Genomic DNA, 28,000 nt, shown 5'->3' with positions numbered 1-28,000 from the left:
AGACTCTGAATCAAAAAGAAGTAAAGAGGGCCGGAGAGATGTCTCGGTGGTAAAAAGCACTTGCTGCCCTTGCATAGGACAAGTTTGGTTCTCAGCCCCCACATTTGGGGGCTCAGAGCCTCCAGCTCCAGGGGAGCTGACAGTCTTCTGGTCTTTGTCGGCTCCTATATAAACATGTGCACATAGACACATAATAATAATAATAATAATAATAATAATAATAATAATAATTACAGAATGATGATGATATTAATGATAAATCTTTTTTAAAAAATTATAAAGTAAAACTCTAGTCAATGGCCATGTCTTTCGGATTTTCCCTCCAAAAAAGCAAAAGAGCAGCTATGAGGGTCATGCTGAGCGATTTCCTGCCCTAGCTTCTGCAGAGGCAGCACTGGCATCTGCAGAGTAGGGTGAGCTTCAGGACCCAGGGCAGAAGCCGAGAGCAGCTCCACCCCTGAAGACAGCTCCACCCCTGAAGACAGTGTGGCATGAAAGCTTAGTGCCATATCCTGATTCCAAATTTGTATTTCAGGCCGTGGTTTTGTTTTTAAAGCTCCTCTCCCTGAACACATGTCTCAAGGGTGTAATGAACAAGAATAGGGTGAAGCTCTCCCTGTGGGGAGTAATCCACACAATGCCCGTTGGGGGCGTCGCTTTGGAGGCCACACTGGGTCAGCTCACCTCCGGTGGTATTTTTCCATAACCTCCACCACCAGCGACATGGAGGTCAGAATTGCCTTACACACTTACCTTGCTCTGAGACCGCCCGAGAAATGTAGTTTGGGGTTTTTTTTGTTTGTTTGTTTCTTTTGTTTTTTTTTAATCTAGGTGAATGTTGCTTACACCCCAAGAAGATCAGGATTTTCAACTGGGGATGGAACTCTGTGGTAGAGACCTGGTTGGGTAGAGGCCAGGCCTTGGGCTCCATCTTCAGCATTACCCACATGACAGGAATTCCCTCCTGGGAAGACATGGCATCTATGCCCACCTCAGAAGGTTATAAAGACAAACCAAAGTACAACCCCAGCACAAGTCACCCTGGAAGCGGATGCATTTGCTGGGCATACTTATCAGCGTGGGTGGGTCACCAGCACGAGTGTGGGGCCCCCAGTACAGCTCGACTGGAAGATTTGCGCCCAGCATGGATGATGGCTTCCCCACAGCTGCACAGGAGGACTCAGTTCAGTCACCCTTCCCCAGCCCGCACACCCTAACACCGCCCCCCAAGACTAATTAGGGCACACTGCATACAAATGGTTAGGAAGAGTAACAAGGGTCTCAGGTGAGAGGCCTGTGACTGTCCCTACCTCACCCCCTTCCATGAGGGAATGTAAACAAGCACCCAAACCCGATTAGGATGGACTCTTTGGGCCAGCCAGGGCTGACTGGAGAAGGTGGCGGATTTTTCGGAGAGACCCTTGTTGTATAACAACACCCCAAAGGAAAAATCAAACAATGCAGAGAAAGGATAAAAAAAAGAAACCAAGAAGAGAAAGGTCTTCTGTGGGAACCTCTAACGTCCCCAAAGGACTTTATCTCCCAAAGAATTTCCAGAAAGGGAAAGAGGGTCTTCATGGAGGCCAGGATGCTTCCCTCTGCAAAGGAGAATGGGAAATGTAGCTATTGGTTTTGGGTTTGGTTGGTTGGTTTTTGCTTCTTCTTGTTGTTTTCATTGATTTTTAAATTCAGATCGAGGGCCAAGGATATAGCTCGGTTGGTAGTGATTGCCCGGTATGTACAAAGCCCTGGATTCAGTCCCCAGTGCCACCATACATCAGCCATGGTGGTGCACACCTGTAATCCCAGCTGTAATCGAGAGGTAGAGATGGGGGATCCGGAGTCCAGGGTTGTTGTCAGCTACATGATGGGTTTGAGGCTAGTCTGAACTACATGGAACCCTGTAAAACAGACTCTAAGGAAGAGGGCAACCCCCCCCCGACACACACACACACACACACACACACACACACACACACACACAAAATTGTGTGGAGTCAGTATATCTCATCGATTCTCAGACGGGAGTTTTGTTCCCACATTTCCTATCTCCACAGTTTGGATGCCGCTGACAGTTGGTGAAACCAGTTGATGAAACTTGGTTGGTGGGCTGTTTTGCGATATGCCTGGTGTTGTCTGCAAGCTCGTACAACTTCCTTGGGGGACTGAGGGAGTCCATACTGAGTCATGAGGAGGAAGGCTAGTATCAGTGATGTCAAAGAAACTATCAGCAGTAACGCAGCCAACAGTAAAGCTCTGTCTGCGAGTGATGGCCATACAGTGCTCTTTTGGAGGGTGGGCGGTTGGGATGCCCAGTAGGGACGTGAACTGGAGACCCTCCTGCCTCAGCTTACTGAATGATTTACATGGGTTGATGTCCTATTCCATGATTTAGAAGGAAAGGGTTTTGTTTTTAGAATATCTTTTATTAGTTGACAGTTTCACGCCTGTAGGTGATGTATATGGACCCTCAACTCCCCTTCCACTCCGAGGCCCCCCTTCAGATCCTCTTCTCTTTTGCTGGTAACCCGCTGAGTCCAGTTAGTGCTCCCTGCTGGAATGCTGATTGGTCTTACTGTCTGGATCCAGTGCAGGGGAATAATCGCTGCAGGGAGTTAATGGGAGCAATAGCCACATCTCCGGCAGAGGCCAGCATTTCACAGCTTTCCTCCCATCCTCTGGCTCTTACGTCCTTTCTGCCTCCTCTTCCATAATGTTCTCTTCTCTGAGGCTGGGAGGGGGTGTTGATACAGATGTCCCATTTAGGGCTGAGCACTTAACAGTCATGTGTCCAATTATGAGTCTCTGTATTAAGTGCTGTTTACTGTGCCTCATGGTTTTTGGGTTTTGTTGTTGTTTTGCTTTTGGAGGGAGGTCTCATTTAGCCCACGGTGCCCTCTAACTGAATTCATTATGTAGCCAAAGCTAGGCCTGGACTTCTGATACTTCCATCTCTCAAGTGCTGGGATCACAGGAGTGTGCCATCATGTCTGCGTCGCTTTCTCCTTTTCCTTTTTCTCGTTCTTTTTTTCTTTGCTGAGATACAGGGTCTCACTCTGTAGCCCAGGCTAGGCCGGACCCACAGTGAGCCCCATGCCTCAGCTTCCTAAATGCTGGGATTATAAGAGTGAGCCACCACACTTGGCTCCCCCAGTGCTCTCGATGGCCCAAGGCCCAGCCCAGTTTGCAAAACCAGCAACATGCACAAAGTGCATTGGACAGGGATTGGGAAGAGCTGGGCACTGATCTGATTCTGGACCCTCTGGAAGAGCTGCAAACACCCTTAACCACTGAGCTATCTCTGCAGCCCATAAATGGTATCTTTTAATATGAAGAAGATGCTGGACCAGGCATGTCTCTCAGGGGATGGAGTACTTGCTTAGCTGGCACTACACCCTGGTTCCATCTCCAGCACTGTATAAACTGAATGTGTTGGTGCACACCTGTAACCTCAGCACTCAGGATTTGGAGGCCTGAGGATCAGAAGTTCAAAGTCATCCTTAGCTACACAACAGAGTTCAAGGACAGTTTAAGTTCAGCCTGAGCTAAGTGAGAATCCTCAGTGGGGCGTGGGGAGAGAAGATGCACATTTAATAAGAATGTCTTTATAGCTCTCCTTCTCTCCCACTCACTTTCTATTTTCATGACAAGCTGTTTTTGTATCCAGGCTAGCTCTGAACTTGCCATCCTCCTGCCTCTGTCTCCTGAGATCATGACTACAGTGTTTCCATGTTGGTTCAAACATAGTGGTATAGCTCACCACTGAGGGCATCTTGGAGTCACGGGGATATGCTGTGCAAGCATGGACAGGTAGAGAGAATCCTGTTACCGACTTTCCTCACTGTTGAGACAAACTATCTGGCAAAAGCCACCAGAGGAACAAACGAAGACAGAAGAGGAGAGGAACGACGGAGGGAGGGAGGGAGGGAGGGAGGGAGGGAGGGAGGGAGGGAGGGAGGAAGGAAGGAAGGAAGGAAGGAAGGAAGGAAGGAAGGGAGGAAGGGAGGAAGGAAGGGTGGGTTTCTGTTGGCTCGCGGTTTGAGATGACACAGTCCACCATGATGGAGAAGTCATGATGTCAGAAGCTTGAGATATCTGGTCACATTGTGTCCACCGGGAAGTCAGAGAAGGACAAATCCTGGTGCTCAGCTCACTTTCACCAAGGCTCCAGTCCATGGAGTAGTGCCACCCACAGCTAGGTTATATCTACCCATCTCAGTTAAACCAATCTAGAAAACTCCCTCTGTCTTACATAGGTGATTCTGGATGCTGTCGAGTTCACGAGTAATGTTAACCATCATATCAAGTGCTCACGATAATACTTTTGAACAACACACTGAAGAATTGGACCCCTGACCCTGCAGATATATGATGCTGGGAGCCAGAACCCTGCATGGGTGTAGGTGTTTTGTTCTGGGATCCAAAGTCACAGTGGACAGGGCAGAGGCTATCCAATGGGCCAAGATTAGTTTCCAAAACTCCCAAGGAACACAAGAGAAGTGTGTTTCCCTGGGAGCCCCAGGGTCTTGCATCCTCAGCTGATCTGTGACTCAAAACATCCATTAAGAGTATTTGCTGGGGGCTGGAGATGTGGTTCAGCGGTTAGGAGCACTGGCTGCTCTCCCAGAGAAATCTGGGTTCAATTCTCAGCACCCACATGGCAGCTCACATCTGTCTCTAACTCCAGTTCCAGGGTTAGAACATACCAACACACATAAAATAAAGTTAAATAGTTTATTTAAAAAAAAAAAAAAAAAAAAGAGCATTTGCTGATCTTGTAGTGGACTTGAGTTCAATTCCCAGCACCCACACAAATTAGCTCACAACCACATAACTCTAGCTCCAGGGGAGACGTTACCCTGCGTAGATAGACTTTCTTTTCCACTGCCAGTCCCAAATAATGACACGGAGACTTCTTATTAATTATGAAAGCTTGGCCTTTAGCTTAGGCTTGTCTCAACTAGCTCTTATAACTTAAATTAACCCATTTATGTTAATCCGTATTCTGTCATGTGGTGTTACCTCATCTCTCCATGCTGCTCATGCTGCTTCCTCTGAGTATGGCTAGCAACTGCCTTCCTCTTCCCAGAGTTCTCTCTCTGCCCGGAAGTCCCGCCTATACCTCCTGCCTAGCTACTGGCCATCCAGCTTTTTATTACACCAGTCACAGCAATACATTTTCACACAGTGTACAAATATCCCACAACAGCCCTCTTCTGGCCTCTGTGGGCACCTGCACTCACATGTCATACCCCCACACAGGCACACAAACAGACAGGTGGCGCACGCCTTTAATCCCAGCACTCGGGAGGCAGAGGCAGGCGGATCTCTGTGAGTTCGAGGCCAGCCTGGTCTCCAAAGCGAGTTCCAGGAAAGGCGCAAAGCTAAACAGAGAAACCCTATCTCGAAAAACCAAAATAAATAAATAAATAAATAAATAAATAAATAAATAAATAAATAAATAAAACTGTCACTGGGAAGCGACTTGGCTTGGTCTTTGGCTGGGGACTCTCCATGGCCAAATATCTTCCAGCTTCTTTCTAGTTTTTCTAGTTCTCAGCTGGGAGTCGCAGACAGGGCCTCACTTCTCCATGCAGACTTCACTAGCTCAGTTCCTGGCTGCACTGCCCCCAAGCCTTACAGGTTTGGCCAAGCTGCTGAGCCTCAGAGCTTGGGGTTTCTCAGCAGTGACGTGGGACAGTGATGCCCTCAGGTATGTGAAGACCTGCAAGGGAAGCTCATGCCTTCTGTCCCTCCTCCTGTGACCCAGAGAGGGGGTTACTGCTGTCTCCTCAGACTTCCCTGCCACTGCTCCCGGTCCCTGAGGGAGAGGTGCTCCCGGTCCCTGAGGGAGAGGTGCTCCCGGTCCCTGAGGGAGAGGTGCTCCCGGTCCCTCTCAGGGGCTGGCACTTGCAACTAGGGACATTTGCAAAAGGAGGTGTGAAGCTGAGAAGAGGCTTCTTTGGCCCCAGAGGGAAGGCACTGTGCCGGAAGTACAAGTGGCCAGCTCCACCCAGGACTAGTCTCTGGGTCTGCTCAAGAGGGCACAGCAGCCCTGTGAGCATGAGGAGTTCCGGCCCTGAGGATACAGCTCAGGTGGTAGAGTACCAATCCTATATGCTTGAGGCCTGGAGTTAATCCCCACTCTAAACCTGAGTGGTGGCAGTTGTCTGTGATCCCAGTGGGAGGTAGAGGCAGGAGCATCAGAAGTTCGAGATGACCATTGGCTGTATAAGAATTCAAGGAAAGCCTAGGCTACATGAGACCCTTTTTCCAAAAATAATGATCTCTTATATAGTTGGTATATGTATGAGTTATTAACAGGTTATAGTATAGTTTTGTGGGTTTGTTTGTTTATTTGTTTTGTCTTGTTTTTGTCAGGCTGGGGATGGACTCAGGGCCTTATGCATTCTAAGCTCACACTATTTAATTGAGCTATATCTTAGCCTGTTTCCTCATATACATGTGTCTTTGTAGTTAGTGTGTACTTCACACTCCCAGCATGCAAGTGGTCGGTGGCCCTTTGTGGCCCATGGGTACCACGGTGAGTGTTTTTGACTATTGACTTCTAAAACTTGCTGAAGGGATACCTTTCCCTGTCATTTAAATTTTTGTTCTTTTTGAGGTAGTATCTCATGTATCCCAGGATGGCCTCGAACTCTCTGAGGGTGACCTTGAATTTCTGATCCTCTTGCCTTCACCTCCAGAGTGCTGGGATGATAGCCAGGCATCACTGTGACTGGTTTTATGGAGTTGTGAGGATTGAATCCAAGGCTTTGTGCATGCTGGGCAAGTACCCTACCAACTGTGCTCCGTTACACTTACAAGTAAGTGTAAAACAGTAAGTCCCCTTTTTTGTGCACAAATAAGTTCCTTACACTTATTTGTGGTTTCTTTTTTATTACAATTTATTATTTATTGTGTGCGTGTGTACACAAGTGTCTATGTGTGCTGTGCTGGTGTACTCACGGCATGACATACAACGTGGCAGCCAGAGGTACGCTGCATGAGTCAGTTTTCTCCTTCTCATCCTGGACTGCAGGTCCAGGGATGGAACTCCGATGGTCCGGCTTGGCAGCAAGCACCTTCATCTTCTGAGCCATCTCGCCCGCCCTTGCTTTTGGGTTTCTGTGCCGTGCGACAGAAAACAATTGTAGCCAGCTCCTGAGGAGCCCCAGAGGTGATAACCGCTGAAGTAACTGGACAAGGCATCAGAGGCGCCTGGCAGCCAAGAGGAGCTTCTGGCCAAGTTCGCTCTACGTCACAGTCACATGTGCCTTCACCCCCAGGGACTTGACAGCTCCGAGAGGCTTCAGCATCTTTGTCGTAAGTGGTGACTCCAAGTTCAGAGAGCATGGCAGGTGCCGGCATGCCCAGCTGACGTGTTCTCTCCAGAACAGGGTACTTGGCACCCTGCTGCCCTCTGGTCCCCAGAGTCCCCAAGGCTGGGAGGCCTGTGGCTTGACTGGACTCTCTGCCCACTGCTTCCCCGACTCCCTCACAGCTGCTGGCCCGTGAGTACCTGACACCTCCATACAATGCTTACGCTTTCTTCCTCCCGTCAAATCCCAGCCCCTCCCCAGGCCACATGAACTCCTATTCATCCATTCAAATCATATTCTTAGAGGGCAGGCTTCAGAGTGAGGGTGATGTCCATGAAAAACCGGGAGCTCCTTGTGGAACTGTTAAATGGGTGATTCCTGGGACTCTGCAGGAATGGGGAGCTTATTTTTGTTCTTGAAGGACCCTGGGGTTGAGTCTCCGGGCAGACCCACATGCTGATCATAACAAGCTTTTTCCTGTACCAGGTGAAGAAAGGCACTCAGGGCATGAGGACAGACAGGGACTGTGGTTATCATAGAGCAGGGCCATGTCCCAGGTGTCAGCAGGGATCTGGTTGCACGACTAGACCCACATCCCTGTGGTGTCCACTTCCTGAGCCTCAAACTCTTTGTAAGATGGGAGAATGTGTCAAGAAGATCCTGTCCACTGGGCTGGTGAGATGGCCCAGTGGTTAGGGTGCCTGCCTCCAAGCCTGACAACCTGGGCTAGATCCCTGGACCCCACATGCTGGAGGGAGAGAATTGACTCTATGCAAGTTGTCTTCTGACAGTCACTCGAGGGCTGTGTCATGCACCCTCCTGCAAATAAATTAATTTTTTTTAAAAAATGTGTTTTGAGACAGGGTTTCTCTGTGTAGCCTTGGCTGTCCTGGAACTCACTTTGGAGACCAGGCTGGCCTTGCACTCACAGAGATCCGCCTGCCCCTGCCTCTCAAATGCTGGGATTAAAGGCGTGCACCACCACTGCCTGGTCAAATAAATTAATTTTTAAAAAGCAATAAAAAGTCAGTATTCCAGGTCATATGCAAATCACAGACATTTACGAAACAGAGCCGGGAAAAGTGGTTCATCTGCATGTCTCTTCTCTCTACAGCAGACTAATTGTGTCCCAGAAGACTGAAGAGTCAAAAGCTCAGAAACTCATCATTATCCTCCCAGCAGGAATCAAAAGGCTGCCTCTGTCCTCCTGAGAGAAGTTTTGTGGTCGCCTGACACACCCTTGAACAACAGGATCTACATTTCCTTTCCCCTTGAGCACAGAAAGTAAGACTCGCTCTTCCCAGGTTTAGGTTCTCAGGGCCAGGGTTCATTCAGCAAGCCATCTTAGTCTGCTGTTTGGAGGGTTCCAGCAGTCTTGGTGTTGGCTGGAGCACTGAGTGGCTGGGATGCCTGAAGGCAGGTGAGTGCCCCTCTCCGATGGAACGTTTGCTGTTGTTTCAGACCTGGGGCTGAGGGAGAAGCTTCCGGGTACCCTGGGGATCTGGCTGGGCCTAATCCAGCATTACTTCCATGAAAAGCCTTCAGGAGCCCATTTGGAAGGGAAGGGGAAAGAACCAATAGAGACGCAGGGTACTACCAACCAGGGGGAAATTAGCCCCACGTGGTCCCAGCCCTTGGCACGTGCTTGTCTTTGTGGATTCCCTTTCTCCGGTTATTAGCACGTGATGCCTGCTCACCTGGAGGTCTTCATTCATTGCTGCCACCGTCCACTGCTGTTATGCTATTAGCTTCACCGCCACCCACCCACACCCTGGAAACCTCCCGAGTCCTGCCGTCTCCACCCGCACCCCCCGCCCCAACGTTCACATAATAGTTTTTACTTCTGTCCTGGAACTCGCTCTGTAAACCAGGCTGGCCTGGAACTCACAGAGATCTGCCTGCCTCTGCCTCCCGAGTGCTGGGATTAGGCTGGCTAGTTTTTACGTCTTCGGTGACACTGGCCAGTGTCGGCTGGCTGCTCACCCCCTGGCCTTGCTAGAACGACAGGAGCCTCCGGAAGGGCTGCCTCATTGGCATTTCCTCGGGTGCTCTCCGCCTGAACACATGCACCTGTCACAGTCCCTACTGGGGAACTTAGTGGTCAGGATGTTCATTACAGGATTCTTTAGTATCAATATCTGGGAGAGTGAGAAGGATAGACAAAGGTGACCGCTTCTTCCAGTTTCTCCATGGGACCTCTGGGGCTAAAATGGCCTCTGCATTGTCACACATCCAAAGAAATGGGTGTGGTGATAGCCTCAGGAATGTTGACCCCCACCCCACCCCCCGGAGACACGTGACTTCCAGGAGCATCCAGTGCAGCAGAGGTGGTCCCTGGAGAGGCCGACAGGGAGGGACTGACACAGTGGTGCCTCACAGAGCAGCGACCTGCAGCTGGAGAGAGAGCAGGGCCAGCAAGGAAGGCAGGACTTGTGTATCTGCAGTCTCAGGCTGTGAAGGGCTGGGGTCGCCAAAGTCGCACTCAGTTACTTCCCATAAGCAGAATGTAGCCTGACTGAGGCCCCGGGGCATGGTCTGTGGGTCCAGCTCCAGGGGTTGTACCACTTCCTACCTGCCCGTGCCTACTGTTCACACTCAGCCAGACTCACCTTTCCAAAAGCAGATTATAAACAACATCAAAACCTTAAAGGGCCAGAAAGATGGTAAATGTGCTTGCTGCCTATCCTGAGGACCATAGTGAAAGACGGCACATTGCTAAGGGTGTTTGCTGCCTGTCCTGAAGACCTTAGTTCGATCCTCAGACCCACATAGTAGAAAAAGAAATGACTCCTGCAAGTTGTCCTCTGAACTTCACGCATGCCAAGGTACAATGCCGCGCACCCCAACCCCCCTCAACAGAGGTGTAGGGTAGGGACGGAGAGAGAGAATTGTAAACTAAAAAACAACCCTAAGGGAAGGAAGCGGGGGAGGCAGTGGGAAGAGACCCCAGTCTCCTGTGTTTCTGTTGCCCTGGACACTTCACCCCATTTCCTAAGCTCTTCTGTAGGTCACAGGAGCCCGGCTTGTCAAAGCACAGGGCTCTCACAAGCCTTGTGTCTCTGTAACTACTTTCTCTTCAGATGTTTGCTAGGCACATCTGGACTCCAACTAAGGACAAACTCTGGGCTCTGAGTAACACGCCCAGGTGTCTATTTTATTTTACGGAAAGGTCTCCTGCATTTCCGTAACTTGACTGTGTAGCAGAAAATGACCTTGAACTTGTGATCTTTCTGCCTCCACCAGTGCTGGGATAACTGGTCTGTTCTACCGCACCTGGGCTTAGAACCAAGGCTTTGTGTATGTTAGGAGAGCAGTGAACTGCATAAACGCCCAGTCACAGAATTAAAGACAAGAAAAAGCTACAGAGGAGAAAAAAAGCCATAGCATCAGTGTTCAGTGCAAGGAAATACAAAAGCAACCTTAAGGCGACCCAGAGTGCCAAGGTACTCCTGCCACTGACAACTGCCCCGTGGCTCTGGGGATCTGCCCTGGGCTCAGCGTCGGGGCTGAGAGGCGAGCAGGCCGCAGCAGCGAGGGTGGCCGCGTCCCCAGGGTCAGCGGCCAGGAGCTAGCTCCCGGAAAGGCACAGGACAGCTCAGCCAGGTGCGGCCAGCGCCGCCCTCCCGCCGCGCTAGCCGTGGGGGGCGGACCTGCAGTAACCACGCCCCAGGATGCCACGCCCACCCGAGGCCCATAAAAGGCGCCGCCCGCCGGCTGCTCGGGTTCGAGTGCTGCTTTAGGGTGGACTGCTGACGGCCAGCGACGCGGCGTCCAGCTCGGTGCCACGCCCCAGCCGGTGCTGCGGGAGCTCCAGCCATGCTGTTCTGGCACACGCAGCCCGAACACTACAACCAGCACAACTCTGGCAGCTACCTGCGGTAAGACCGGGCAGCACCTGCCTGCGATCCGGGTCAGGGCGCCGACGGATCAGTGCGGCCTCCAGGGTGGGGACCCTCCGGGAGACCCCCGGGGGGGGGCTGATCGGGGAGGCGGCGCGCTGATGTCCGCGGGGCGGTTCTCCGAGGTCTCCCTGTCGCTCGCAGCGTCCCCGGCCGGGTCCCGCAGCTTTCCCTCTCCCTTCTCCAGTTGGAGAAATAAACTTGCCACATCCATCAGGAGCTCGTGTGTCCCGGGAAGCCAGGCCCCCAGCTCTTTGCTCTTCGCGGCCGGTAGGCCCACAGGTGGGTGGCGGGAGCCGGTCTGCGCTGCACCCTTGCCGGCCGAGGCTCCAGGGGGCTGGCTGTCCTGCCCGGGTGAGCTTGGTGTGGCCCCCAAGGCCCCGGCTTCACTGAAATCTCTTCTGCGGGCATTTCTTGGCGTACTTCAAGCGAAGAGGGTCCCGCGGGTTTTGCAAAGTTCTCTGAACTCCCTGTTTTAGGAAGTAGACCCCCCTACCCCCACCCCTTTTCCTTCGGTGACTATGGGATTCTTTTTCCACTGTGGTGCAGCTGACTGGAGGGCTAATAGGCAGGCATTTCATTTTCTGAACTCGCCAGAACCAGCTTCAACCTGTCTTTATTTCCATCCTAGTCACAGTTTATTATATGTGCCTTACTTAACCCAAAGGGTGTTGGACGTGGGCTCAGGAAAACGTGAACTGGCAAGCAGAAGTCAATCCCAGCTACAGAACCTTAAGTGCTTCCTTGGACCCCCAAATCTCCCCGCTTGGATTTTCTGTTGTTTATTTGTACTTTCCAGCTTCTGATTCATTTATGTCCAGAAATCCTCTGGGAAGGCACCCCTTCTTAGCAAGCCAAGGACTGACCAGGTCTCACTGGTGTATCTTCAGTGGTTGTTTGTTTGTTTGTTGAACTCAGGTCACAGAAAGTGGCGATCAGCCTAGGGTCTAGACTGCAGATCCCGGTGTGGTGAGGGTTATGCAAAGCCCACTGTTAAAATGCTCCAGAGTAAAGACATGTTAACTGTATAACACCTCAGGGTTGCTTGTAGTTTCTTTGGAATTGAAGTGAGTGGCCATTAGGTATCTCATCCTATTTTAAAAAGGAATTTGAAGGTGACCTTGAGCTGAAGGAAGCGTATTTGAAAGCTAGATGCATAAGACATCATCCTAGTAGGGACGGTTTTGTGAGACTCGGAGAGGTGTGGTTTCTGCATCTGTGCCTGCGGTGGAAGTTTGTGAGCCAGCCCAGATACTTTTAGGCTTTGCATGGGAGAAGGAAGGGACATTGGGGCTGAGAGCCACTACAAAGCCACGCTGGCTCCTTTGAGGAAGCAGTGGGTGAAGACAACCCATACTCCCCTCCTGGAAGCTGTTTTATTATTATTATTATGATGATGATGATGATGATGATGTATTTTTTACTTTCAAATAGACCCAGTGAGGATATTTTCTTTGTTTTGCTTTCCTTTTTAAAAAATGTTTTAAATTTAATTTTATTTTCCACAGTGCTGGAATGAACCCTGGGACTTCCACTTCTTCCATTTTGACAACTTCCGGCCCTCCTTTTTATCATGATTATTTTTGTTCTGCTAGAAGTTCTGCAAGCCCTCTGACTTCACCGAATAGTGAATGGCCTTCCAGTCCCTCCCTCTCCTTTCCGTTTGATGTTCTGGTGACTTTTATTCCTTGGCAAATAAGGACACCAGGCCAGAGAAACAAGTTAGTGTTGAGTGACGGGTCTTAACAACCCCCCTCGTTTTTTAATTTAAAAGTAACAGTGCATGGATTATTAACTTAACATGGTCTGGGCAAACATGAAATTATGCAATTCTTAGGTGAGCAGGATGGCTCGCTCCTTCCCGAGCTCCTTGATAACTGCCCAGCCTGGAGAAGGGGAAGAAAGCTTTGCTTCTTGTGAAGGTACAGCTGGGCAGCAGACGGGAATAAGAGAAGAGCCCGTGTGGGGAAGGCTTCCAGGTGTGCCCAAAGGCAGGCTTTCTGAGAATCTGTTAGACGCTGTCGGGGTGTGTGCTGGGTTGTATTTTGTGGACACTCATTTATGATGGTGTACAGGGAACACATCGTACTGGCGATTATGCTGTGAAGTGGGGTCAGCTGATCTGATTCATGGCCCAGACCCGGGGAGGGAGGAGGCTCATCAAGATAGGGCGGGACACCTTTTGGTAGCTGTTTCTGTGGCAACATAGTTTAGAATCTTTAAGCCTTGCCTGCCTGCAGGTCATTCTGATCCTCAGGGATTTCAGTGTTCCATGCAAGGACATTATCTGAAGTCCTGGCAACTCAACAGACTGAGGTGGGACAGTTCATTGAGTCTGGGAGTTCAAGGCTAGCCTGGGCAACATACTGATACACTCCTGAAAAAGTCTAGAGACCAATTCCTCTGCCACAGGGTGATTGGAGGCTGATGTGTACATGTATGTGATGGTGTGTGTACATGTATGTGCATGTGTGTAGGGGCCATAGGGCTGCCTTCAGTATTGTTTTGTTTTTGTCTTTTGAGACAGGGTCTCACTATGTAGCTCTAGCTGTCCTGTAACTCTCTGTAGATCAGGTTGGCCTCGAACTCACAAAGATCTACCTGCCTCTCCCTCCCAAGTGATGCGATTAAAGGTGTGGGCCACTATGGCTGTCCAGTCTTTAGTAGTGATCCTCGGGTACCATTCATTCTGTTTTTTGAGGCTGGGTCACCTACTGGTCGGAAATTTGACAAGTAGGCTAAGCTGGCTGGCCAGTGAGCCTCGAGGGTCACCCTGTCCCATCTCCCCAGCACTGGGATCTCTGCTGTGTGCCACTACACTCAGCTTTTGTAGGCCGTGGGCTCTGGGATTGACTTCGGTCCTCCTGCTTGCAAATGTTTTAATGACTGAGCTGTCTCCCCAGCCCAGGACTGATGTTTTTGGTGTAGGGAACATGATGTAGAGGTGAAGGAAACAGCTCTCTGAGTATTCTAAGATTTGCCGCTTGGGTAAGAAAACTGAAATCAAGGTTTTCTATCTTCATGGTATTTTGGAGAGATCATTATGAGCTTTTAAACAGGAGCTCTGGGCTGGCAGCATGGCTCGGCAGGTAAAGGTGCTTGCTACCAAGCCTAATGACCTGAGTTCAATCCCAGGAGTCCACACGGTGGAGAGAGAGAGCCAGCTCCCAAAAGATCTTGGTGTTAGCACACACGCTTATATGCAGTTGTTCACATGTACGTGTGCCTGTGCACACTCACACATACAGATAACTAACTAAATAAATACATGTCGGAAATTCAAAAAACAAAACCCCAAGTGGGGTGGTGGCGGCGGTGGTGGCGCACGCCTTTAATCCCAGCACTCGGGAGGCAGAGCCAGGAGGATCTCTGTGAGTTCAAAGCTCAGCCTGGTCTGCAGAGCGAGTTCCAGGACAGCCAGGGCTACACGGAGAAACTTTGCCTTGAACCCCCTCCTCCTCAACAGAAAATCCCAAATAAACAAGCCAGTTGTCCTCTTTTTGGAAGAGATGGAGGTGTGTGTCCCTCTGGGTGAGAAGGCCACTGGCTCTTCAGTTAGGAAGTACTGCCGAGCGGAGGAGCTGATTGCGGAATAGAAATCGGGGCTGGTGAGGTGGCTCTTGGTAAAGGTGCTGAGTTTGACTCCCTGAGTTTGACATCCCTGAGACCCACATGATAGGAAAGACCTGAGTTTTGCAAGTTGTCTGTGACCTCCACACATGTCGTGATATGTGTATGACTCACCCCTCCTTACACTAAATAAATAAATAATATAAAAACGGGAACAAAAATTGTTCAGATGACTATTCTCAAAGATGCCTTGAGCAAGTGCTTACAGATAGGAAGCAGGTGCCCATGTTGGGGCTATAGTTCCGTGGTACAGCGTTGTTTAGTGTGCACACCACAGTTTGAGGTTCGGTCCCTGAGAAGTACATCCCTCCCCCAGAAAAAAAAGGAGAAAAAAAGAAAAGAAATAGCTTTCAAAGAAAAAAAGAAAGAAATAGCTGGTGGTTTCTGTTGCTTAGGTTTCGGGAAATAGAAGACAGTTTTACAATTTGCCTTCTCCAGGAGTTGGATGAATAGATCTCCTGAGGACCATTGGATGGGGCTAGGCTCATGAAATAGTGATTGCATCTGAGATTTGGGCCATGTGGTAAGGAGGTAGGTCAGCGTGTCACACTGGACTCTGAAGTCATCTTTGGTACCATGGCCTGCGTCCATCTCGCCCGACATTGCTCTGTGTCTGGGCTTCGCTTCTGATCTCACCACTTGCTGTGTTTTACAGGGATGTGCTGGCTCTGCCCATCTTCAAGCAGGAGGAACCACAGCTATCCCCTGAAAATGGGGCCCGCCTGCCGCCCCTACAGTACGTGCTGTGTGCCGCCACCTCTCCAGCTGTGAAGTTACATGAAGAGACCTTAACATACCTCAACCAAGGTAGAGGCCTCCATAGGGGTGCAACCTGGGTGGGTGGACAAGTGGGGTAGTTAGCAGACGGTGTCCAAGACCCTGTTGGCCTTCTTTAGCTGTGACAGGCACAGGTTTCGATCCTGTTGCTAAGCTGTGCTGTGTGGCTTCCCACACAGGACCACCAGGACTTCACTGGGTAAATGGAAATATTGCAAACTGAGCTGGGAGTAGTGATGTGAGCCTGGAGTCCTACTCCATGGGTAGAGGCAGCCTGAACAACAGAATGACACTCCTGGGAAGGAAGGAAGGAAGGAAGGTCAAGTGCGGGTCATCTTGTAATAATCCTTCCTTACACAGCCTCCAAAAGTCAGGGATTGCTATTACTGTGGGGTGCTTTTGTTACACTTTGGTACCTGGTCTGCTGTCCTTTATGGAGTAACAGCTGGCCTTTATCCTCCTCAGCTCAGGGTCTGGCTTCCACCCACTGGAGAGCAGCTGCCCCTGGCTACCTAGGCCACCGTGGCTCTATCACGCTGACCTGCTATTTCTTATTCTCAGAGCCTCAGTGATTTCTGGGTTTTGGTTTGGTTTGGTTTGGTTTGGTTTGAGACAGGGTTTCTCTGTGTAGTTTTGCTGCCTGTCCTGGAACTCACTGTGTAGCCCAGGCTGGCCTCGAACTCACAGAGATCCGCCTGGCTCTGCCTCCCGAGTGCTGGGATTAATGGTGTGCGCCACCAGCACCCAGCCCTCAGTGATTTCTTGTGGAAAATAAGAAAGTCTGATTTGGGGGGCTGTTTAAAAGGTGAAGGTAAGTGACCTGCCTGGCGTGATGGCAGTGTGCAACCCTTCCAGTTTTTGTTTCTTTGTTGTTTTTCCTAGTTGGAGTCTCGCTATGTAGTTCAGGTTAGTCTGGAACTCAAGATCCTCCTGCCTCAACCTCCTAAGAAGTGCTGAGACTGTGTCTTGTGGCTTGTGCTCTGTGTCTAGCTTTCAATACTCCTTTAAGATTTTTTCATTATGTTCATATATGTATGTATGTGTGTGATTACATTATGTATCTGTGTATGTGTGTGTGCTTACGTTTATGTATAGCTGTGTGTGCATGTGCGCATGCACACTCGAGGTCTGAGGAGTTTGTTCTCTTTAACCATGTGGAACTCAGGTCATGGACTTGGCAGCAGTCAGCCATCTCACCACCTCATGTTCCCATTTTTGAGAGTTTTGTTTGTCGGACACATGAACCAGTTACGTAGCTTACAGTTAGGAAGTACTGCCGAGCGGAGGAGTTGATCACAGAATAGAAATCGGGGATGGTGAGGTGGCTCTTGGTAAAGGTGCTGAGTTTGACTCCCCGAGGACCCACATGATAGGAAAGACCTGAGTTTTGCAAGTTGTCTGTGACCTCCACACATGTCGTGATATGTGTATGACTCACCCCCCTTACACTAAATAAATAAATAATATAAAAAATGGGAACAAAAATTGTTCAGATGATTATTCTCAAAGATGCTTTGAGCAAGTGCTTACAGATAGGAAGCAGGAGCCCATGCTGGGGCTATAGTTCCGTGGTACAGCGTTGTTTAGTGTGCACACCACAGTTCGAGGTTCGGTCCCTGAGAAGTACATCCCTTCCCCAGAAAAAAAAAAGAAAAGAAAGAAATACCTGTTGGTTTCTGTTGCTTAGGTTTCGGGAGATAGAAGACAGTTTTACACTTTCCCTTCTCCAGGCGATGGATGAACAGATCTCCAGAGGGCCATTAGATGAACGGATCTCCTGAGGGTCATTGGATGAATAGATGTCCTGAGGGCCATTGGATGAATAGATGTCCAGAGGGCCATTGGATGGGGCTAGGATCATGAAGTATAGTGGTTGCAGCTGAGATTTGGGCCTGGTGGAGAGTTTCTCTGGTGTCTGTCCTGAGGACGGGACTGTGGTTAGCACTGTCTCTTGAACTGCCTCAGAATGAACCTAGTTGCCATTGCCCAGTTCACTGGTTCCTCCCCTGCTGTGAGTCGGAATCTGGGAGGGGCAGTTGAGCCCTGGTAAAAAGCTGCCTCCATTCTGCAGAATTTGTCTCTTGGATTTGACCTTGCCCGGGTCCATAGCTCACGATGAATGGAAGTGCCTGGGCTACCCCTGCATGGAATCTGCCCCCGTCATTGCTGGTCTGCCCCCGAGGAAGGCAGGCTTCACCCCTGTAGGCCGGACGCTCTCCACGCCTTCTGTGGTGGCTGTTGGCCATTGATGGCAGGTGACAAGCCAGTTGGAAGCAGTCCCTTGTGTGTGTGCACAGTGGCTTCTGTCATTGTCCTTTCTTACTCGGTGAAGGTTAACTGCTGCCAACTTTCTCTTTGGGCAGTTTCTTTCCTCATCAGCCCCACTCCCACCCCCTCCCCGCCACCCCTTCTTGCTTAAGTTTGAGAGTGAAGGAATGAGGCCACTGAGCTGATGTGGGTCTTGTTTGGGGCCGTGTCCCATGTGAGCTGGTGGGTGAGCAGTGAACAGGGACATTGTGTGTTTGTCCCCTGCCCCCATTATAAGGCCTCTCTTCGGTCGTGTTCATCCTGCCCCACCCTGTCATTTAGCGAAAAGTAGAAAGTGTTTGATGGCATACTAGGTCTTATTAACAAGTTTACAAGAGAACATCCTCTTCCCCATCACAGATGTTAAAGGCCCCACCCCGTGGTTCCATCCGCCTGCTGGTGTTAGTTAACGGGGTGTAATTCCTTTGGATGCTAACAGATTCAGTTATTAATTCACAACAACGGAAGCTGAGCCCAGGGCCCCTGCACAGCAGGCCGGTGCCTCCTGCGCTGAGCCACACTCCCTCCATCCCTGCCTACTTTACGTTATGTGCTCTTTGATGTTTTGAGACAGAGTGTCTCTGTTTCCCAGGTTCGTGGAGCTTCCTGTGCATCCCAGATTGACCTCTGTCTAACTCCATTTGACTCAGTTTTGCCAATGTATTGTCTTGACTGACTAGTAATGTACTGGATGTTCATCACAGGAAGTGTAGACTGTTTACAGGATCCAGCTGTTTAGAAGGGCTGGGACACGGCTCACTTGCCAGAGGGCTTGCCTAGCATGTAGGAAGCCCTGGGTTCGATCCCCAGTACCTCCTAAACCAAGTGCGGTGGCACACACTCACAATCCCAGGTCTCTGAGAGGCAGGAGTTATCAGAAGTTCAAGGTCATCCTCAGCTACATAGAGGGAGGATAGCCAGGCATGCTTGAGACCCTGTCTTTACAAAGAAAGAAAGGAAAGGAGAAAGGAAGCTCTCAGAATTATAATTTTAAAAATGAGTTATATGGGTTTGGTGTGGTAATGTATGAATTTAATCCCAGCACTCAGGAAGCAGAGACAGGGGGATTTCTGTGAGTTTGAGGCCAGCCTGGTCTACATGGTGAGTTCCAGGCCAGCCAAAGTTTCATAGAAACCCTGTCTTTAAAAAAGTTACTGTTTACTTTCTATGCTTTCATCCTCTCTGTAGTAACTACTATGTGACAATATCCATACAGTATGTGTAATATATTCATTGTTGCTAATTTGCATGATTCTGCCAAATTAAAAAAGTATCCAGCTGAAACTCAAGAAAGTAACTGAAAAACAGAGCAAAAGGCAGAAAACTCAAAAATCAAATTTAAGTCTCCTCTAATATCGTGTGCAAAAGGCAGAAAACTCAAAAATCAAATTTAAGTCTCCTCTAATATCGTGTGTGTGTGTATGTGTGTGTGTGTGCGTGCGCGTGCGTGCGTGTGTGTGTGTGTGTGTGTGTGTGTGTGTGTGTGTGTGTGTTTATTTAATTCCATTTATTTAGTGTGGGGGAGCACTTCTTGCTACGGCACATTTGCAGAGGTCCGAGGACAACTTTGGGAAGTCGGTTTTCTCTACCCCCTGGGTCCTGGTCTTGGGAGTGGTCAGGCTTGGCAGCTAGTGCCCTTACCAGCTGAACTATCTTGCCAGCCTGGCCATTAATCTTCTATGTATTTTATACATGCGTCTTTTAAAACTGGAATAATATAGTGTTGTACCATAAACTCTGTTACTCTGGCCAGTTTTTTGTTTGTTTGTTTTGTTTTGTTTTTTAAAGATAGGGTTTCTCTGTGTAGTTTTGGTGTCCTGGATCTCGCTCTGTAGACCAGGCTGGCCTCAAACTCACAGAGATCCACCTGCCTCTCTCTGCCCCCGAGTGCTGGGATTAAAGAAAGGTGTGTGCCACCACCGTCTGGCTCTGGCCAGTTTTATATTGTGAACAGTCATTTTTGTTGTTGTTGGAAATTAAACGCTGAAGGACAATGAGATGACTGAACAGGTAAGGACACTGGCCACCAAGACTGGCAACCTGAGTTCAGTCCCCAGGACCCACATGGTGGAAGGAGAGAGCTGATTTTGGAAAGTTGTCCTCTGACCTCTACATATGTGCCATGGCATGGACATGTGCATACACACATACAAATAAATGTAATAATTTTTAAAAAATTAAACTGGGGATATAGTTCCGTGGTAGAGCACTTGTCCAGAAATTAAACGTTGGTAAACATCTTTGCATATACGGCTTGGTTATCCTTTAGTTATATACCTAACAAACAGAATTATGGCATTAAAATGTTACACATCTTGGCACAATGTCTCATTACCAGTTTTCACATGAGATTTTATTTTTTTAATAAAAATCTTGGTGTAGTGTCTTAGTCACTGTTCTGTTGCTGTGAAGAGACACCATGAACAAGACAGCTCTTAATTATAAAAGAAAGAATTTCACTGGAGGCTTGCTTACAGTAATTTTATTATGTCCGTGGTAAATTTCTCTTGAAGTGTTGGTCCCATCCACTCGGAGAGACACCATTTAGGAACCATTTAGGGTCATATGTTTTTCTCCGACAGCCATTTGGCTGTATTTTGTGATAATTACACTTGTGTATAGCATGTAAGATCTGAGGGTGCTGAGCATGCTAAGCATGCACTCTACCACAGGGCCAACACTCCCAGACCAATGATTAAACTTTATTATTACATCTGTCTATTTATTTGTTTGTTTGTGTGAGTGTCTGCAAACCATGCATACATGTGGAGCTTACACTCCCAGACCAATGATTAAACTTTATTATTACATCTATCTATTTATTTGTTTGTGTGTGTGTGTGTGTGAGTGTCTGCAAACCAGGCACACATGTGGAGATCAGCGGAGAACTTGTAGGAGTTCTGTCCTTCAACTACATGGGTCCTGGGGATCAGTGCGTGTCGGTCAGGCTTGGCCATCTTGCTTGCCCATTGCTTGCTTGCTTATTGATTGATTGATTGATTTGCATTTTAAGCATTATGTTAAGTATCATATGGTATGTGAGCAATAATTACTCAGAAAATTTGTGTATCTTTTCTTCCTTTTGCTCTTAATTAACAATTAGCAATACTATATGAGGTGTCTTTTCAGCATACCTCCCGTCCAAGTCCTTCACCAGGACTAACCTTGATTAGCTTGAGATCAGATAAGATTGGGTGCCTTCTGGGTTAATCTGTTTTACATCTGTAATCTCAGCTCCTGAGCATGTCATTCAAGACCTTTTTAGTCCATTGACAGGTTTTCTCTTCAATTATTTATATTGTGTTGGCCCTACGGTATTTATTGCTTTCTTTTTCTTGGTGGTACTGAGGATAGAAGGCAGGGCTTTGTGTGTGCTAGGTAAGTGCTTTATCTTTGAACTGTATCCCCAGTTCCTTACAGTTTTATCTGTGTGAAGCCCGTCCATGTCCATCTCTTGTAGAGATGATGTGTTTAAAGTTCTCTGAGGACGGAGAGCTCCATATGTCTATCAAAGTCTTCTGCACCGCTGGCCTCCGTTCCCTGGGCAGTATCCGAGGAGTGCCCTGACTGGCAGTAGGACTCCGGTAGTCATGTCCTACCACACAGGGTGTCCTGGTCACCAAACCTGGTGGCCAGTTTTCGAGGTGGGAAAATGGTTGGAAAACAAGTATATCTTTGGAGAAAAAGACTCGTAAGGGAGGGAAGAGCTGCAGAAGAGAAGGCCTGCAAGTTCGCTGTTGGGGTCAAAGGTCCTTGTGGACACAGCTTTCCTGACCGTGGAGCCTGAGGGGAGGGAGGAGGAGGTGCAGAGGCTGTGGAGCAGAAGAACCCCAGGCGCTTCTCGCTTGGAGATAAGAGGCTTCGGTCTGAGCGCTTGCTGAGGAGAGAGCCTTGGTATTTGCCACCCGGACTACTAACTCTTCCTGGTTTTCTTTATCACATTTATTTATTTATTTGTGTGCTTCTGAGATAAGACAAGATGAGGTGCACTAACTGTGTGTGCACGTGTGCACGCATATGGAGCACACCCAGAGGTCAGAGGACAGCCTGCCCGGGTTGGTTCTCTTGTGCCATGAGGGGTCCCAGGATTGAGTTCAGATCATCAGACTTGGTGGCACGCGCAGCCTCGACACAGCCTCCAACCTTCAATCTAGTGATGAATTGTCACGGAGCCTTGATGTCATTCACTCGGGAACTAAAGTCAATGGAGGTCGAAGGTTTTGAAGAGAGGAAGACCGAAGGATGGCAAGAATGAATGGAGGGGCCGGCATGGCTGTGTCTTCCAGCCAGTCAGGGACCCCTCTCCTTCCCCCCTCTCCTTCCCATGACTTACTGTCAACTGGGCAAAGAAAATCCCTTAGGTAGGTGCTCCTGGGAAGAGTGAGCTGGAGATCGCAGAGCTTAAAGTCGGGCACCAGGCTCCAACAAACCCATTTCTGCCGTTATTGTTTATAGAGAGGAAACGCGGGCTGGTTGGCTCAGCTGGCAAAGGTGTTTGCTGCTAAGCATGGCAGCCTGGCTTTGATCCCAGGACTCCTGAGAGTGAAGCCAGTGGTGGAAAGAGAGACCCCTGCCTGTTGTCCTCTGACTGCCATAGAGTACTCTGCGTGCGTGGGTGCGTGCGTGCGTGCGTGCGTGCGTGCGTGCGTGCGTGTGTGTGTGTGTGTGTGTGTGTGTGTGTGTGTGTGTGTAAAATTAGCAGTACAGTGTACCTTGTTGTGCTACTGTGCCTGACACTTGAGAATTAGAGAACTTTTTTTTTGAGACAGTCTTATATACCCCATGCTGGCCTCAAACTCATAGCTGAGGATGATCACACACGTCTGATCCTCCTGCCTCCACCTCCTAAGAGCTGGGATTACCTGAGCAGGCTTATGCAGGACTGGGGATCTAGCCACACCACAGCCTTGGGCAGAGCAAGTAAGCACCCTGTGGACCAAGCCATGTCCCCAGTACCTAAAACCATTTCTTTTTCATTTCTTTCCTTTCTTTTTTGGTTTATCGAGGCAGGGTTTCTCTGTGTAACAGTCCTGACTGTCCTGGAACTCACAGAGATCCACCTGCCTCTGACTCCCGAGTGCTGGGATTAAAGGCGTGCGCCACCCTCCCCACCCCCTAGCCCCCACCCTCTCCACCCCCTAGACCCCCACCCCTACCCCCGGCCTAACCCATTTCTAAATACCGCTATTGAGTGGCAGAGCCCGCTAGGTGAGCAGGAAGCCTGTTCACCAGAGAAGTACTTTCTAATCCATCTCCCCCATCTACGGCTGAGGATCAGGCTCAGAGCCTGAGTCTTGGTCCTGCTCTGATATTCTCTTCTAGGTTTACTCTAAAATAAATTGTTCTCATTTTTTTTTTTTCTTTCAGGTGATAGCCTGATAGGTATCTTTAAATTCCCTACTCTCCTCACCTACCTGGTCAGGCAGGTGATGGAGCTATAGTGGGTCATGAAGAACTTTCTGGAAAAGGAATAGTCATTTGTCAAGCCAGGTTTTATTTTGGGTAGTTTAGGCCTCCCAGGATCTGTGGGGAAAATCTCTCCAGGGAAAGAAGAAAGAAACACCCTCCCTTCAGGGAGGGAGTTTAGACGTTGGGTTAGGGCTGCATAGGACTACACAGGTCCTGCCTCCTGCTTGTGAAATGGAGTTCAGCTTGTCCCCAGCCCCTGGGAAGTCCTTTAATCCCCGGGCTCCTGGCTGTCCTCTCCAGGACAACCTCCCTTGCGACTGTTGCCTAGAGAATTAAGTGTCCCACAAATGTCTGGTTACATTTTTCCTTCTTCCAGGTCTCTCAGTGACTGGATTTAAAGAATGAAGTGGGATTAACCCCTCTGCCTGCTCTCCTCCATAGCTGAGTTTTCTTTTTCAGATTAATATTTAGCCCAAAGTTCGGGAATATAAACACAGAAGACAAAGTGTCCCTGAAGCACATTACTTAAAAACAAAACAAAATGCTTTCCCTCTCCTTTTTTTTAATTTTAGAAGGAGTAAACACTCTGTGACACGAGCGGCCGAGCAGAGAGACATGCCCGTTCTAGAAAATGTCCTGCAGTTTCTGTTTTCTAGATTTTTTTCTTGGACTCGCTAGCATGGGCATATGTGTATGTGTTTGTTTTCGTTTTTAAGACAGAGTTTTAGTATGTAGCCCTGGCTGGCCTGAAACTTACTATGTAGACCAGGCTGGCCTCAAACTCTTAGAAATCCATCTGCCTCAGGCTTCAGAGTGCTGAGATTAAAATCATGGGTCACCATGTCTGGATGACTGAATCACATATAAGTTTTTATGATATGAACCTTTTTTCTTTTTAACCCCCACCCCCAGACAGGATTTCTCTGTATAATTTTGGTTTCTCACCTGGATCTTGCTCTGTAGGCCAGGCTGGCCTCGAACTCACAGAGATCCGACTGGCTCTGCCTCGCAAGTGCTGTGACTAAAGTTGTGTGCCACCACCGCCCAGTTTTTTCTGTTTTTTTTTTTTTTTTTTTTTAAGACAAGGTTTCTCTGAATAAATAGTCCTGGTTGTCCTGGAACTTACTCTATAGACCAGACTGGCCTCAGAATCCTCCTGCCTCAGCCTCCTAAGTGCTGGGATTAAAGGCGTGTACCAGCACCGCCTGGCTTGAACTTTTTCCTTTCAAAGATAAACAAGGTAACTGCCCCACCAAACATTCCTATTCCTATCCTAAGGCTACTTGTTGCACTGGAGGTGTGGTTCGGGGAGCATCTGCCTTCTATGCCCAATTGGAAAAAATTTGATAATCAAATCTGTTCACTTACTATGTGTATAGTGTATTTAAATCTCTGTTTAACCAGTTTATTTACTTTCTAGGTTTTTTTTTTTTTGTTTTTGTTTTTTTTTTGGTTTTTCAAGACAGGGTTTCAGGGTTTCTCTGTGTGGTCCTAAGGGTGGAAACTGGGTCACCAGGGCTTGTTGGGAGGCCCCTCACCAGCCTCTGCTTTTGGAGACAGGGTCTCATGTGGTCCATTCTGGCCTTGAACCTGCTAGCGGCCGAACCTGTCGTTTACTCCGGGGCCCCCTGCCTCCATCTCCACGGACTGGGGGCACAAGAGAGCACCACCATGCCCAGCTCTCTTCATTGGTGTAGATCTGTCCAGTTAGCATCTTCAAACTCACTGTGGAGCCAGGGGTGATTTTGAACTCCTCCTCTTTCTGCCTCTCTCTCCGAAGTGCTGGGATTACACCAGGCACAGTTGTTATGGGGCTAGGGATCACAGCTGGTGCAGTATGTATGCTAAGCAGGCACCCAGTCCCTCCACATGCCTTCACCTTTAAACAATTCATTTATGTGTATGCGTAAGTGGGTGGGTGCACACCTGGGTACAGGTGCCCACAGGGGCTATAAGAGGGAGTCAGAGGCCCTGGAGATGGAGTTATGGGTGTTTATGAGCCACCTCATGTATAGAGATGATGGGAAGTGAACTCTGGCCTTCTGGAAGAGCAGCAAGTGCTCTTAACCACTGAGTTATCTCTCCAGCCCAGCCCCTCTGCATATCTTAGCATGGCAAAGACCTTTGAGTAACCTGAGGGCCACTTCTTCCAACCCTCATCTAACTGATGAAAAAACTGAGGCCTGCAGGGGATAACACTTTTCAACCTACATAGCGGGGTCCTAACCATCTCTGAGTACAGTCCTGGTTCCCCTCTGCGGCTCAAGGGTGGCAGTCACATGGATTCTAGAATGTGTGGTTTCTTCCTCTGTGTTTGAGTCTCAGGATAGAAGGCTAGGGATCTGTTTTCACTATGCAGGCTGGAATAGAGTAGAGAAACTCTGGGTACACACAGGGGTCTGTTCTCTCCCTTGAAGAGGACTCTGCCTTGCTGGCTGAAGACCACTCTGCCCCTCAGAGAACCTGGGGTGTTCTTGACCTTCCATTCTCCAGCTCGTTACTGAGGATTCTGTGGATCCAGAATAGGAGGGAGAGATCAGGTGTTCTAGGATTCCAGAGTGCAAAAATTAGAACTCCCCACCCCAAGCACAGGACATTTATTATCCTTCCTTGCTCTCAAAATGTCTATGTACTAGCATCCCTACAGAAATGCAGAGTCCTCTGGGTGTCTGCCACCAGGACAACTGATCAGAACCTGCAAATTGCTGGTGATTATAATAAATGTATTCAGATTATAGATGCATGAGCTAGCCTTGGTACCTCAGCCATCCATTTCATAGGTGGGTAAACTGAGGCTTAGAGAGGTTGTATGAGTTGCCTCAGAACATGCAGTGGTACCCTTCCTCCAGATCTCTTTCCCCTTTTCTAGGGTCTCTTGTAGTCCGGGCTAAGGACTGGCCTTGAACTATTGACCCTCCCAAGTGCTGGAATTACAGGTATACAGGCCACATTCACTTTTATGAGCTTCTGGGGATTATAGGCATGTGCCACCACACCTGGCTTTTTTTTTTTTTAAAGATTTATTTTTATTTTACACATAAGTGTTCTTCCCATGTCTTAGTCACTTTTCTATTGCTGTGAAGAGACACTATGACCAAGACAACTCTTATAAAAGAAAGCATTTCATTGGAGGCTTACTTATAGTTTTAGAGGGTTAGACCATTATTATCATGGCAAGAAGCAGGCAGGCATGATGCTGTAGCCGTAGCTGAGAGCTTTACAACCTGATCCACGGAAGGGGGGCAGGGAGCGAGCCTGGAGAGGGCTTTTGAAACTTCAAAGCCCACCTCTAGTGACACACCTCCTCTGAAATCCTTCCCCAAAAGTTCTACTAACTGGGGACCTCATTCAAACATGAGCCTGCGGGGGCCGTTCTCATTCAGACCACCATACCCTAAATGTTTGTATGTGCACCACGTGTGTGCCTGGTGCTGGTGGAGGGCAGAAGAGGACATCGAATCCATTGGAACTAGAGTTAGAAATGGCTGTGAACTGCCTCGTAGGTAAAACCAAATGCAGTTCTGTAAGAATAGCAAGTGCTCTTAAGCATTGAGCCATTTTTCTAGCCCTTGGCCTGTCTTTTAAGAGCATTCTTAGAAAGCAGCTTTATTGGGATGTAATTTCTACAACATGCAAACCACCCATTTAAAGTGTACAATTCAGCCGGGTGTGGTGGCAAATCTCAGCTTGTCACTGAGTCCCAGCATGTCACTTTTCCATACGGCAGAGGTAGCAGGATTTCCAGTCCAAGGCCAGCCTGGACTATACAGCAAGATTTACCTAAAAAAAGGCAGTTTAATGCTTTTTAGTGTATTCAGCTAAATACACCAACATCCTTTTGATTAATCAGAATGTTTTTGTCCTTGGCATCCATGAGCAGTAGTCTTCACCACCACAACCCTTCTAGAGCACAAATAGCTTACTGAATACATCAGTAAATGGGCATCAAGTCCAGTAATCCACATCGTAGTGTTATTAAACGATGGTAAAGCACAGCCACAGAAGCATGAGGACTTGGTTCAATCCCTCAGAACCCGCGCGGGGAGCGGGGTGCGGGGGCTGGATGTGATGGTGCACCCTTAACTCCAACACTGGAAGCAGAGGTGAGACGGTCCCTAGGGCTTGCAAGCAAATGAGCTCCAGGTTCTGTGAGAGACCCTGACCAAAAAGAAAGAAAAAGGAAGATTGGTGGAAGAAACCCTGGACATTGAGTGCTGGCCTCCCCATGGACACACATGGACACGGACATTTAATTTGCATATTAATGGTGTCCTGGATTGTTGGCCATCTGAGATGACTTCTTTACAGCTCAGCCATGATGACCACACATCAAAATCTTTACTCCTTAAAATCACAGAACCATTTTCTAATGTGCAAGCAATGTGTCCATATTTTATTTAATTGTTCTTTAATTGGCAGACAGTTGTTATAGCTCTGTGTGTGTGTGTGTGTGTGTGTGTGTGTGTGTGTGTGTGTGTGTGTTTCTGGGGTCTTGTTCATAGTGAAACACTGTTCTGGCTCTGAGCTAAGTTCACCAGCCCTTGTGTTCGTGAACACGTGTGTATGTGTGTGTATGTATGCTTGTGTTTGTGTGTTTGTGAACATGTGTGTATGTGTGTGTATGTATGCTTGGGGGGGGGGCGGGCAGAGGACAGC

The 28,000-nt window shown here is 48.7% G+C and overlaps 1 protein-coding gene across 1 annotated transcript in view; it reads left to right on the top strand.

The window, feature by feature from the left end:
- The first annotated feature begins 11,033 nt into the window (after window positions 1–11,033).
- The window catches only part of Tfcp2l1 (transcription factor CP2 like 1), a 63,112-nt gene continuing 46,145 nt past the window's right edge, over window positions 11,034–28,000 (top strand). The window contains exons 1-2 of the mRNA XM_028879815.2: window positions 11,034–11,200; window positions 15,507–15,658. Coding sequence (XP_028735648.1) covers window positions 11,139–11,200; window positions 15,507–15,658 — 214 coding nt within the window. The 5' untranslated portion in view covers window positions 11,034–11,138. The remainder of the gene's footprint in view (window positions 11,201–15,506; window positions 15,659–28,000) is intronic.

The sequence above is a fragment of the Peromyscus leucopus genome, chromosome 15, assembly GCF_004664715.2.
Source record: "Peromyscus leucopus breed LL Stock chromosome 15, UCI_PerLeu_2.1, whole genome shotgun sequence".
NCBI lineage: Eukaryota > Metazoa > Chordata > Mammalia > Rodentia > Cricetidae > Peromyscus > Peromyscus leucopus.
The sequence above is the reverse complement of the archived record's forward strand: the minus strand, read 5'-3'. Positions and strand labels throughout refer to the sequence as shown.